The 13007-nt window shown below is 42.2% G+C and overlaps 2 protein-coding genes across 3 annotated transcripts in view; one reads left to right on the top strand and one right to left on the bottom strand.

Annotated features, from left to right (window-relative positions):
• Nucleotides 1-203: 203 nt before the first annotated feature.
• On the bottom strand, nt 204-2888 carry Bex4 (brain expressed X-linked 4). Of its 2 annotated transcripts, none has more exons than XM_036174903.1 (3): nt 2727-2888; nt 2241-2318; nt 204-1968 (listed from the first exon to the last, which is right to left on the bottom strand). In XM_036174903.1, exon 3 carries the CDS (start codon nt 1961-1963, stop codon nt 1604-1606), a length of 360 nt encoding a protein of 119 aa, XP_036030796.1. In that variant the 5' UTR covers nt 1964-1968; nt 2241-2318; nt 2727-2888; the 3' UTR covers nt 204-1603. The 2 variants fall into 2 exon arrangements, with proteins under 2 accessions (XP_036030796.1, XP_036030797.1); XM_036174904.1 differs by lacking the exon at nt 2727-2888 and adding an exon at nt 2413-2622.
• The window catches only part of LOC118574786 (nuclear RNA export factor 3-like), an 82045-nt gene continuing 71537 nt past the window's right edge, over nt 2500-13007 (top strand). Inside the window, exons 1-2 of the mRNA XM_036175666.1 lie at nt 2500-2980; nt 3121-3186. Of these exons, the coding sequence (XP_036031559.1) occupies nt 2500-2980; nt 3121-3186 (547 nt within the window). The remainder of the gene's footprint in view (nt 2981-3120; nt 3187-13007) is intronic.

Raw genomic sequence — 13007 nt, 5'->3', positions numbered from 1 at the left:
TGTGGCTCACAACCATCTGAACTCCATCCAATACCTTTTTTAAACTTTCACAAGCACAGGCACATACCCAGTGCAATACATATATGCAGGCAAAAAGCTCACACACATAAAGAAAACCTTTTTTTTAATTTAAAAAGAAACACATTTTAAGAACTGCTTTTTCTGCAGATAAAACTGTTTGTCTAAGCAATTATTTACACTAATGGGAGACCGACTTCATTTTGTGATGTTTGAAGTTAACCCCAGGGCTTTGTACATACCATGCAGGAGAGTTTGACCATGAGATAAAACCTCAAATACCCAGACTCTGATTTTAACTGCTTTTTATGATGCATAAACTTTTTTCATGAGTCATAATGGGCAGTAATTCTTACTTTGAATAATACTGAAGTATCTTTTAAGATTTTATTAAAAATTTTAATATTATGTTAACTCCTTCCTTCCTGTCTTCTCTCTAACCCATGCACCCATACCCCTCCTTTCCAAATTGATAGCCTTTTTCATTATTATTGTAATATAATTTTATGTCCCAGTGTTCTATTAAAGTGTCTGTTGGAGATATAAAGGGAAATGTAGCTTCATTTTTGATTCTTTGATTTCCTCAGCTTGTGTCAATTACAAATTAAGTATTCTGCATCTCAAAGAGAGGGTGCCATACAAAATGTCCCAGGCTAAATCCACCCAGTCGGATATACCCAAGACTTAGCGGCTCTCAACTCCAGGGCTCTCATGTATAAAGCAGAAGTATCAGACTGTATAGGTTGTAGTAAGGATAAAAAGTGAGACCTTAGATGTTAAAACTACTGATAAGGGTGAAGAACTATAGGTCATTCAAGAAGGATGTTTCCCTCAGCCATACTTGGGCTCACAGAGTGACTACCCTCCAGTTTGTCATAACCCCTATTATTGTAATTAGTGTAAGACCTTGTACTTTTTAATAGTTCTTACTAAAATTATTCATCCTGCTTTTGTCAGTGCTTAATCTATGATATATACATACTAATGTATATACACATGCCAATAGCACTTTGGAGTACCTCAAAATTACCAAGGCATCTTGTTAAAATGAAGGTTTTGGAAGTCTACATTATGAGTGTGGAGAAGGGCCAGAGGTCTTATATAAAAACACTTTCCCAAGGAGTTTTCATAAAGATACTAGGCTCATACTCTTTGAAAAACACTAGACATACATTATTAGAATATTAGATCATGAATCAAAGGTATGGCTGGCTGTTCCTTGCTGATTAATTGGAAACATGGAAAAAAAAAAAGAATTATCAGTGACAATAGATTTGAGTCCTAGTAGCTGGGACAGTTAAGACACTATGAAGGAAATGTAAGGGCTTGGGTAAAAGAAAATGACTGATCATATACTACCTTTTAAATTGCTTTATTAATTTCAAATAATGAAAAAAGATTTCTTTCTAAAATGGATTAAATTGCCATGCTTATAGGAATGCTTAGAATTTAACGTAACAGTAAAACAATCTTTAAGAAGAAACTATTAAGTGGAAACACCAAAAGTTTACAGAAAAATTACTTCACTAAGTACAAGATTGTAAAAGAGTAGCCACTTTATGAGCTCAGAGAAAACCTTCAATTTCTAAGGTATGAGGCAAAAGTCATAGTGATTGTCAGGTTCTGGTGTCTGGAAACGCCCGTATGGCCTCATCTGTTGCTCCCTAGTCTTTCTCTTGACTTCCATCACCTGCCCTACAAACTTCCCAACATCCTCTCGCCCTTCATTGTGATCAACATGTCTATTTGGTATGGCCCATCGAAAATTAGGCACAAGTCGCCTGACTCGTCCCCTTCTGACATTTTCCCCAGGCTTCTTGTTTTCAACTTCTTCCAGGTGGTGGGATTCTTCTTCACTTTGCTTGGAGGCCTTCCCTTTTTTGTTTTCTTTTTCTTCATTCTGCACCGCGAGATCTTTTATGACTTGTTGCTCTTTGGACGCCATTGCTCCTAGGAAACAAGAGGTAGGATTTTTTTTCTTCATAGACTGATCAACACATAGAACAGAGGCACAGTCTGGGCCTGAACCCCTCCCACCCCAAAGTCTATGATTCCCCCTGTGAACCCATTTCCAAGGCTCCTACACGTACAAAAATAGAAGCCAGGAATGGGAGAAGAGGATAAAGAAGTAGAGGGAAAAGTTGGGCTCTGGGATGTCGGACTGGGCTTTGCCTATGTTCCCTTTTCCTCTGTCCAGCCTCCAGCCCTGCGCCAGCACCCACCTGGGCCTATCCTCGCCTTCTCTCCCTCAGGGCGATGATGCTCACCACCAGGTGCGCTGAGAAGCGGGCTCCTGGGACCTGCGAACAAACCAGGCAGGAGGTGGGTGGATGGGATGGTGAGTCGGGGGGGGGGGGGGGGGGGGGGAGGGAGGGAGGAAGAGGGAGGGAGGACCTGCAGCACTGCCTTGGGCGCCCCCGCCCCGGCTCTTCCCGCCACCACGGCCGCCCCCGGGCCGCCGACCACCCCTGGGCACCCGAGATGCAGGGGGACTGGGGGCTGTGGGAAGCCGTGGCGGGGCGCAGGCTCCCACTCCGTGAGGGTCTCCGCCTGGGCCCGCCCCCGGCCGGCCCGACCGCCGCGCCGCTGCGCACACTGGGACGGCCACCTGCTGCCTCGGCCTGCGCGGCGGCGGGGGCGACAGCGGGGCTGGGGGCCGCCGCACCCCGACGACGGGCTCCGCAGAGCCGGGCCGCTGCCTCCCTCACCTGCTCCGCTCCCGCTCTCCGCGCTGCCCGGGCCCGCGCGCTCTGCGCCGCCACGAACAGGTGCCTCGGCCGGGGATGGCGGGCCGGAGGGAGTGAGCAAGGGCAGGTCCGGAGCCCCGGAGAGGGGTGTGAGCCTGCGTGGTGGGCTGGTCACGTGAGGCCTGCGTCACAGGCAGGGCTCCGCCCCCGGCCCAGCCCCTCCCCTGGCCCCAGTGTCTTGCCAGGCAAAGTCCAGGTCCCTTCCTCACCTCCAGGTCACTTTGACATCTCCAGGCTGGGCCCTGTCGCTCTGAGCCCTGAGCATGTCTGATGGAGAGGGGCAGTGTGTTCTCAGTGGGCTGTTAGCCATTGCCAGTGTCCAGGGGGATTGATTTTCCCTCTCCTCTGTTTTCAGGATGCCCACGCCTGGGTGCCCTCTCTGCTCCAAAACCTGGATTCTTGTCTCAGAATTCAAATGGAGGTAAGGGCTGGTGAGATAGCTGAATGGTTAAAGTACACATTATTTAAGCGTGAGGATTCCCAGAACTCGTGTAAACACAGAACACGTGCAAATGTCCTGTGGGAAGCCTGTAATTCCAACTTCAGAAGGAAGAGAGGGATGCTCTGGCTTTGACTGAGACATCCTACCTCAATGAATAATGTAGAAGAGCAAGGGAAGATGGTTTCCACCGGCACACGGGCACACCCCCCACGTGTATTAACATGCATACATGGAAGCAAGCCACACACATGAAAAGTGGAGGAAAAATAATTTAAATGGAGTAAGAAACAATAGTAAAAAATTAATAAAGAAAAATAAAATGGCTTAGAAGTATTTATGATGAACAAGATGTCAAAAACTTAAACACATACAACATCTGCTCCACCTACTCCACTTCAAATTGTAGTTCTTTCTGCCACCATATAGAAATGCAGGGGACAATGAGAAAATGAAATAAAGGTGGATGTTTTTCTAATTTTTCCTTTCTTTTTTCTTCTTTTTATTTATTTATTTGGTTTTTCCAAGACCTAATTTTTCTTAATACTTCGTGTGTCTTATTCATTTTCTGAAATAAAGTTTATTTAGTTATTTGGTTTTTGTTTTATTTTTGAGACAGGGTTTCTCTGTGTAACAGCCCTTGCTGTCCTGGATCTCACTCTGCAGACCAGGCTAGTCTCCCAACTCACAGAGATCCACTAGCCTCTGCCTCCCTAGTTCTGGGATTAAAGGCATGTGCTGCCGCCGCCACCACCACCAGGCAGTAACATTTATTTTTACATTAACTTTGATTTTCTACTATGGCAAATTTCCAGTATATTAAAAAAACAAAACAAAACAGAATAGTGTAAAAACAAGGACTTATCACCTAGCTTCCACAGTTAAGCCCTGGCCAAGTTTTTCTTTACCCTTACCTACTTAGACAGATTTCAAAGTCAAGGGCATATTTCTAAGTTAAGGACTCTCCACACATATTCACAGTTCCTTTAAACACACACACACACACACACACACACACACACACACACACACATACACACACACACATACACACACACACACACATACACACACACATACACACACACACATACACACACACACACATACACACATACACACACACACACACACACACACACACACACACACACACATATATATATATAACATAATTCAAATTCCTAGTTGTTTTATGTGTTTTTAAGGCTTTGGTTTAGAGACTAAATAAGATCTGCACATTTTCATTGGTTGCTGTATGTCCTAAATTTCTTTTAATCTATGTCATACATTTCAATTTCCTCTTCAATTTAACTTTTGATGAAACAGTCATATGTAGGATATATCTCCACAACCTGCATCTTGCTGTTACCATCATTAACATTTTTTTCTATCAAATGAAAGCTAATTGGAGAATAGATTAAATTTAGGTTTACTTTCTACTCAGGTTATTTCGGGGCGGGGGGGGCATCTTTGACTCCTCATTTGTTGTTTGACAAAATAAATATCAATTATTGCTTGTTTTCTGTTTTCCTCTCCTTGTGGTTTTTAGCTGGAATGCTGCTGTGGAGACTTCCTGTTTTAGGTTGATCTCCCCACAAAGACAGCCTTGTGAAAGGAGTTTACTGAGGTGACATTCACATGTCAAAGTGGGGAAAGGAAGAAGGATGGGGCAGGAAGAATGGGAACTAACTGGAGATCAAGGGTAGTTGATAGCACCTGGAGACTCTGTAGCTCAGCACTCTGATGGAAAGGCCCTGACTCTGGACTCCAGAGGCAGTCTGTCTGAAATCAGATATCTCTGGAGGAGGTGACTCTCACTTGACTGGTAGCAATGGCCAGAGAAGGAGCAGCATTAGAGTTTTTCACAGCTAATACTCAGGGCCAGGGCAGGCTTCCTTGGGTATGGCCTACGGTATATGACATAGTGCTATGATCAGAAATCTCCTCTGCTTGCCTTAATGCTCTGGTGTCATGTTGAAATTCTTAAGGGTTTTTATTTTCCTTTCTTTTTTTGGGGGGGGGGACTTTTTTGAGACAGGGTTTCCCTGTGTACCCACCCTGGCTGTCCTGGAACTTACTCTGTAGCCCAGGCTGGCCTCAAACTCACAGAGATCTGCCTGCCTCCGCCTCTCAAGTGCTGGGATTAAAGGTTCGTGCCACCGGATTTTATTCCCCCACCCATTTTTTTTTTAAATTTTAGAAATAAGATTTCTCTGTGTAGTCGTGGCTGTCCTGGAACTCACTCTGTAGACAGGCTGGCCTCAAGCTCAGAGATCTGCCTGCCTCTGCCTCCCAAGTGCTGGGATTAAAGACATGCTCCCCTCCCACCAACCCACTTGGGTTTTATTAACACTGCAGTAAAAGGCCCATAATTGTCCATAGGGTAAACAAACTCTATACAGGAAGCTCAGTTGGCTGGCAATCTATTCCTTCCTTAGCTTCCCTCTTCTGAAAAGGTGTTTTTATGTGGACTAGGTGCTGCTATCCCTAGTGCAGCACCCTTTTCTTCTGCTGAATGGATTGTGAAGTTTCAAAGCTCCACTAATTTATCTGAACTACCACAGGGCCAGGGTCTAAGTCCATTTCTAAGGAACTGAGGAGAAGTTCTTCTCACCCATCACTTTATACTTTTAGACTTAGCCAGATGAATATTGCTCCAATGCTGCTTGGGCCCTGAAACCATACAGAAATTTGTTGTTGTTGTTGTTGTTGTTGTTGTTGTTGTTGTTGTTGTTTTTCGAGACAGGGTGTCTCCTTTCCTGGAACTTGCTTTGGAGACCAGGCTGGAACTCAGAGATCCTCCTGGCTCTGCCTCTGGAGTGCTGGGATTAAAGGCGTGCGCCATCTCCGCCCAGCTTCAAACAGAAATTTTAAGGTAGTATTCCAAGAGAGGGGAGAGAGAGAGGAAGGGAGAGAGGGAAGGGTGGAGAGAGAGGGATGGAGGGAGGGGAGGAGGGAGAGGAAGGAAGAGAGAGGGGGAATGGGGGGAGGGTGAAGGGGAGAGAGAGAGCGCATCCACACTGAATTTAGGTAATGAGAATTGGGTTGAGGATTTAATGGTGATTTATAATTACTAGACTCCTCCACAGGTGAGGAATATATTTTGACCCCCTAGTCTGGAAAAGGACTGAAATTCTTGCTTAAAACATATTTAGCCAGGCGGTGGTGGCACACACCTTTAATCCCAGTGTAGCACAAATCTTAGAAGGTCTTAATAAAAACAAACCTGGAGCCAGGTATTGGGGTGAACGCTGAAAGATCAGAGAAGCAGAACAAGCCACAGCCACCTCACCTTGCCAATTCCTCAGCTGATCCTGTTTCCTCAGACTGGAAGCCTCTCAGCTGAACTGTGCTACTCAAAAGCCTAAAAGCTTAACCAGCCTAGTTCCTGGTTTTCATGCCTTATATACCTTTCTGCTTTCCGCCATTACTTCCTGGGATTAAAGGCGTGAGTCACTGTGCCTGGCTGTCTCCAGAGTGGCTTTGAACTCACAGAGATCCAAATGGATGTCTGCCTCCAGAAGGCTAGGGTTAAAGGTGTGAGTGCCACCATTTTCTGGCCTCTAAGTCTGTCTACTGGTTGTTCTGTTCTCTGACCCCAGATAAATTTATTAGGATGCACGATGTATTGGGGAACACAATACCACCACATCCCAGCACTTGGGAGGCAGAGGCAGGTGGATCTCTGTGAGTTCGAGGCCAGCCTGGTCTACAAAGTGAGTTCCAGGACAAGCTTCAAAGCTACACAGAGAAACCCTGTCTCAAAAAACCAAAAAAAAAAAAATTAGACTAGACAGGAATAATTAGCTCCAGCTGGTACATGCCTCCTCAACCTGCTAAGGCAAGGATTTCCTGAAACAATAAAAGTTCTCTTTTTAAAATATTTTGTTGGGGGGGGGGGGTGGGGGTGGGGCAGAGGCTGGATCTTGTGTAGGCCAGGCTAACCGAAACTCACTTTATTTAAATTATTCCCTACCTACATCTTACTCTTACTCTGTGTCTTGCTGTGTGGCTGGGTGGCTGGCCCCTGATGTCCTCCTTCTTCTCTGGCTACTTCTTTTTCTCTCCCAGATTTCTCCTTCTATATATTCTTTCTGCCTGCCAGCCCTGCCTATCATTTCTCCTGCCTTGCTATTGGCTGTTCACTTCTTCATTAGACCATCAGGTATTTTAGACAGGCAAAGTAACACAGCTTCATAGAGTTACACAAATGCAACATAAAGGAATACAACACATCTTTGCATCATCATTAAATAAATGTTCTACAGCATAAACAAATATAACACATCTTAAAATAACATTCTATAACAGTTGTTAAACTGATAGACCTGGCTTTATATGTGACTTACTCCTTTTGTATTGAAAATCTTTTTTGTTTTTCGAGACAGGGTTTCTCTGTGTAGCTTTGCGCCTTTCCTGGAACTGACTTGGTAGCCCAGGCTGGCCTTGAACTCACGGAGATCTGCCTGGCTCTGCCTCCCGAGTGCTGGGATTAAAGGCATGCGACACCACCACCCGGCTCTGTATTGAAAATCTTAATTCCTTTGATTTGTTCTGTATATTTAGTGTTTTAACTATACTATGACATGGTCCTGTATACTTAGTGTTCCTGTGCCTGGGTAGGCATTTTCTTCTCTAAAATTGGGGGATTTTCTTCTATGATTATTTTGAAAGTATGCCCTATGCTTCGAGTATGAAATCTTTGTTTATGCTCATAATTCATAGATTTGGTCTTTTCATGGTGTCCCAAAGATCTCACATGTTCTGTTGAAATGTTTCCTAAAACTGATATTTTTCTTGACTGAATGATCCAATTTCTCTACCTTGACTTCAATCCTGATGTTGTCCTTCATACAATCCATTCTATCAGTGAAGTGTTTTTAGCTTTTTATTTGACTTATTGAACCTTTAATTTCCAGTAGCAGTTCGGTTTTCCTTTTCTTTAGTGTTTCTATTTCATATTTTTAGAATAAGCATTATTTAAAAAAAAAATCTCCCTTGAAAATAAATAAAAAACATCACACACCAAAATTAACCAGACCCAAAGTCTATACTACCTAATGAACATTTATACAGTTAGAATTGCTGTTCAAAATGGATGCTGTGAAGGTCCACATTAATTTTTATATTTTCAGTATTGGATATATTTTATGCACTTATCTACCACCAAAACAAACAAACAAAAAAGAAATCCAGGAGAGTATAAGAAACAGAAAAAAAAATAGGTTGATGTGCTCTTTCATAACTCAGGTCCATTACTTGCATTCAGTCCTTCCTCATCCCCTAATTTGGCTATCCTTGTTCTCTTGTCTTCTTGTTATACTGTCCCCACATGTACATTTGTTCACATATACACATATGTTGTTGGCTAGATTCTGCATATGAGAGAGGGCATGTTGTGTAGCCTGTGGGAGGCCAGCTCCCACCTTTTAAATGGGTTCCTATGAGGAGGAGAGAGGGATAAGAAACTTTTAGATAGGAAGATAGCCAAGAGGAGAAAGACAGAAACACAGGATAGCTTTGGGAGGACCTGGATCAAAATTCACTGGCCCTTCTGTCTCTTCAAAATGGCTTTTTATAACAATGCCAAGGGGCATGGCAAAAGACCTCCCCCTTACTAGATCAAAGCACACCACACAGCCAAGTGCAGACCCTTCCAAATACCTGGTAACCACGCTCGTGGTCAAATCATCCCATTATGCATCCCTGCTAGGTAAAGCTCAGATTCTTGGACCCTAAGTAAGTTCTTACTAGGAAACTTCTGTGGATCTTTACAGTGAACTCACTTAATGTTGTACATTTCAAGTTCACCCCTTTCCTTGAACATTTTAAATTTCAGTTTTCTTTAGATTTTTAATACATCAAATTTTCATTATCTATTCATCCGTTTATTGGACAACTAGGTTAATTCCAATCGCTTGCTATAGTGAATAAATCATCAATAAACATTGGGGTGCAACTATCTCTGAGGTAGTTTGGAGTTCTTTGGATATATGCCCAGAAGTGAGGTAACTGGGCCATATGGCAGATTTGCTTTTAGCTTTTTTGAGAAATCTCCAAAATGATTCCATTGCATTAATTTACATCCTCACCAACAGTGAATGAAGGTTCATTTCTCTCACATATGCTCCAACATTTGTTGTCAGATTTGTTGATGATAGCCATTCTGACTGGGGTGTGGTGGTACATCAAAGTAGTTTTAATTTGTATTTCCCTGATGGCTAAGATATGGAACACTTAAAAAAAAATAGTCATTGGACACTTGTGTTCCTTTTTTTTAGAAAATTCTTTATTCAGTTCATTTGCCCATTTGCTATTTGCAGTTTTATCCTCTTGGTATTTAATTTCTGCAGTTCTTTGTAAATTCTGGAGATTAGCCCCCTGTCTGCAGTGTAGCTTCAGTCCTGATGTTCTGTCATCTACATAATCGACTCTGTCAATGAAGCTTTCTTCTGAGCCTTTTGTTTGACTTTTTGAACTTTTTGATTTCCAGGTTTTTTTTTTTTCATTTCAGCTGAAGTATTTCTATTTCCATATTGAACTTTGTGTTCTTATTTTTGCTTTATTCAGCCATTTGTGTTCTCTTGGAGTTCAGTCAGGAATTTATTCAGGTTCTGTCTGATCTCTTTAGATATTTATGTTCATTCTTGTGAGATATTTATCTTGAATTTCACCTAAGTTGGTGTCATAATGTGTTGTTACTCTGAGATTGGTAATTTTTGGAGTCTTGGGTTTTCATGTTATTTATGATTTTGTGTTAGAACTTACAAATCTAGAAAAGTTTGTTGGTTGAGTATCTTTTAATTCTTTGTTCAGTAGAGGTGTCTGTAATATTTAATAAGGATTAAGTTGTGGAAGGGTTGAGGTTTCCTTTTCCAGTGCTAGGCTGATATATTAGTGACTCTTCTATTGCTGTTATAGAATGCCAAGTCAAAGGCAACTTATAGGAGGAAGGATTTCTCATAATCCCAAAGTGGTAAGAGTCCATCACTATCATGGCAGGGAAGCCTGACAGCAGGCAGGCATGTTGTCATGAGCAGCAAGCTGAGAGCAGCAGCAACAGAAATGTACCTACTCACCACCTTAATCAAGTGATGAAGGTTCAAGTTATCTGTGATACTATATACTCCCAGACTTGGTATGATGAATATAATACTTCACTTCTCAGATATTGCCTCTCAAAACCCACGACCTAGGCCTAATAAGGAGAAAAACTACAGACAAAGTCCATGCTCCTCAGGGCTGCTGGGGATATGAGCCATGTGGAGACACATGTGTAATCTCAGCATTCTGGGAGGCCAAGGCAGAGGGATTGGCAATTAGCATGAGTTTGAGGTCATTCTGGTGGGTTACACAGTGACTTTGAGGCCAGCCTGGTTTGCATAGTATGACCCTGACTCAAGAAGGAAGAGAAAAATAAAAGGGAGGAGTTGGAGGAGCATTATTGGCAGTCTTGATCATAGTCTTGCATTTCTTCAAACAGTTAAGCAGGGAGTTCCCACATGGCTCACCAGCTATAGTATGTACAGATCTGTGCTAGCTTGCTCTCTGTTGCTGTAATAAAACAACTTGGGGAAAAGAAGGGCCAATTTTGGTTTACATTTCCAGGTAATGGTCCATTGCTGAGGGAAGTCAGGGAAGGAACTCAAAGCAGGGATCTGGAGCAGAAACCATGAAGGAAAACTGCTTACTGGCTTGCTACCTGGCTCATGGTCTAGCTTTATTATACAGTCCATGCCCACCTGTCTAGCGATGGTGCTACCTACAGTGGGCTTGGTCATATCAATCATCAGTTAAGACCAAAACTGATATGGGAAATTCTTCAGTTTGGGTTTCCTCTTCCCAGGTTACTTAAGTTGACAATAAAAACCAATTGGATAACACCCAAAATAAACAAAAAGATACATACACATAAAAAATTTGTATACAGATATCTGTACCATCATCATTCCTAACACTAGAAACAACCCAGGTGTTTACCATTGAATGCATGGCTAAATAAGACACAGTATTATTTGGGATGAAGTAGTGATATTTTTGATCAGGAATGAGCAGGTGAACTGAAGGAAACCAGATGCAAAAGATTAAATGCTATGAGCTAGGATGTAGCTCACTTCATAGATTGTTTGCCCAAGTCCTGGGTTTGATTTTGAGTCCCTACTAATCTGGGTGTAGTGGTATATAGCTGTAACTCCAGTACTCACTAGGTGAAGGCAGGGCGATCAGGAGTTCAAGGTCATCTACAAGTAGATAGTGAGTTCAAGGCTAGCCTGGGTTACGTGAGACCTATCTCAAAAAAGTAAAAATAAAAAGGAAGACTACATGTTGTGCAATTCCATTCATATGCAATGACTGAAATGGCAACGCTAAAGACATGAATATTTGTGGTTCCTAAGTTGAGGGAAGGAATCGGTATTTAACTGAACAGAGGGCAGGATGGAACATCTGAACCTCAGTTGCACTACTCTATTTATTACTACAAGTCACCACATTCTATCTTTCAAATGGGTAGATTTTAGTTGTATGCAAGTTATAGGAAAGCTGTTAGAACATAATATTGGCGTGACATCCACCACATCAAAGCATTGCCATATAATGTTGTTGCTGAACATTTTCTGTAAAAATGAGTATTTGAAAATCAACTATGTCACAAGTGGTAACTATCCTGAAACCCCTCTGACTGTGTATCTGTGTCATTTTACACAATAACCATGTTTCCACTCCCTACCACAGGTGCTAACTTTAGGCTCTTTTTTGTAGATAAATAAATAAATGCCAATTTACACCTCAAAACTTCCACACCTTCCAACTGCAGCAAGGGCAGAGTGGGTTTCATACAGAATCTAGGGTCATCCCTCCGTCTTTGTCTTCCAGGGGTCCAAATGGCGCGGCCTTTCTTAGTGTCGGTATGGCCGTGCCAAGCTCACTTGTACTTGAATAATTTCACTTTCAGGGCGACGTGAGGAACGCTGGTAAAGCTCCGGCCAGAGGACTGCCGCTCTCAGCAGTCTCTTCCTCCTTCTTTAGGCTCACGTTGGGAAAGGAGTTCAAACAGGACACAAAACCATGAAATAGAAAAGGAAGAAGAGGGAGTGGTCGCCACAACTCCATCCCCCAACCACCACACTTTCTCTTACACACAGCTATACGTACACCAGACAGGCTCTTCAGAATATTGTAATTTTCTAAGCTAGTTTGCTGGGCACAAACAAGGTACACTCATTTCATTTTGCAAGTGGTCCCATGGACTTGCTCCTAAACTGTTCCCTTTAGCAGTATACATATCCTGAAAATGCTACTCACACAAGGCTAATGACAGGGAGTATCAGAATACACTAAGCAACATGGTGTTCTTAAAATGTACTGTGTTCTTTCCATAGGCGTGGGTTTTGGAGACAGCAAAAACAAGTTGTAATGAAAACAAGGATGCAAGACTATTTCTTCACTATCAGATGTTCAATCAATCATTTCAAATATATGATGAAACAAGTGCATTCACCCAGCAATGTTGTGAAAATGGGTAAGAGTGCTTTGCATTAACAGAAATGCACATATATTCAAATATATGTGAGAGTCAGTATAGCAGGGTATTACAGATACTGTTATTTGTCACACAAAACCAGTAAAGGAACTAAATTTTATCACTAGTATACTAATGACTAAATTTTGGAACATCCACGCAGTGAAACACTCAACCAGCAAAAAATATTATGATATTTTCTTGAAAATTATTTTTTCCCAGAAAATTATTTTATTATTACTTTTTATTTTTCTCTCATATATTCACCCTAAGCAAAGTT

This window comes from Onychomys torridus, chromosome X (assembly GCF_903995425.1).
Source record: "Onychomys torridus chromosome X, mOncTor1.1, whole genome shotgun sequence".
NCBI classification, from domain to species: Eukaryota; Metazoa; Chordata; class Mammalia; order Rodentia; family Cricetidae; genus Onychomys; species Onychomys torridus.
The sequence above is the reverse complement of the archived record's forward strand: the minus strand, read 5'-3'. Positions and strand labels throughout refer to the sequence as shown.

Bases quoted from the DNA above. Each gene is read 5' to 3' on its own strand.
- Bex4 (XM_036174903.1), bottom strand. From the start codon at position 1,963: ATGGCGTCCAAAGAGCAACAAGTCATAAAAGATCTCGCGGTGCAGAAT.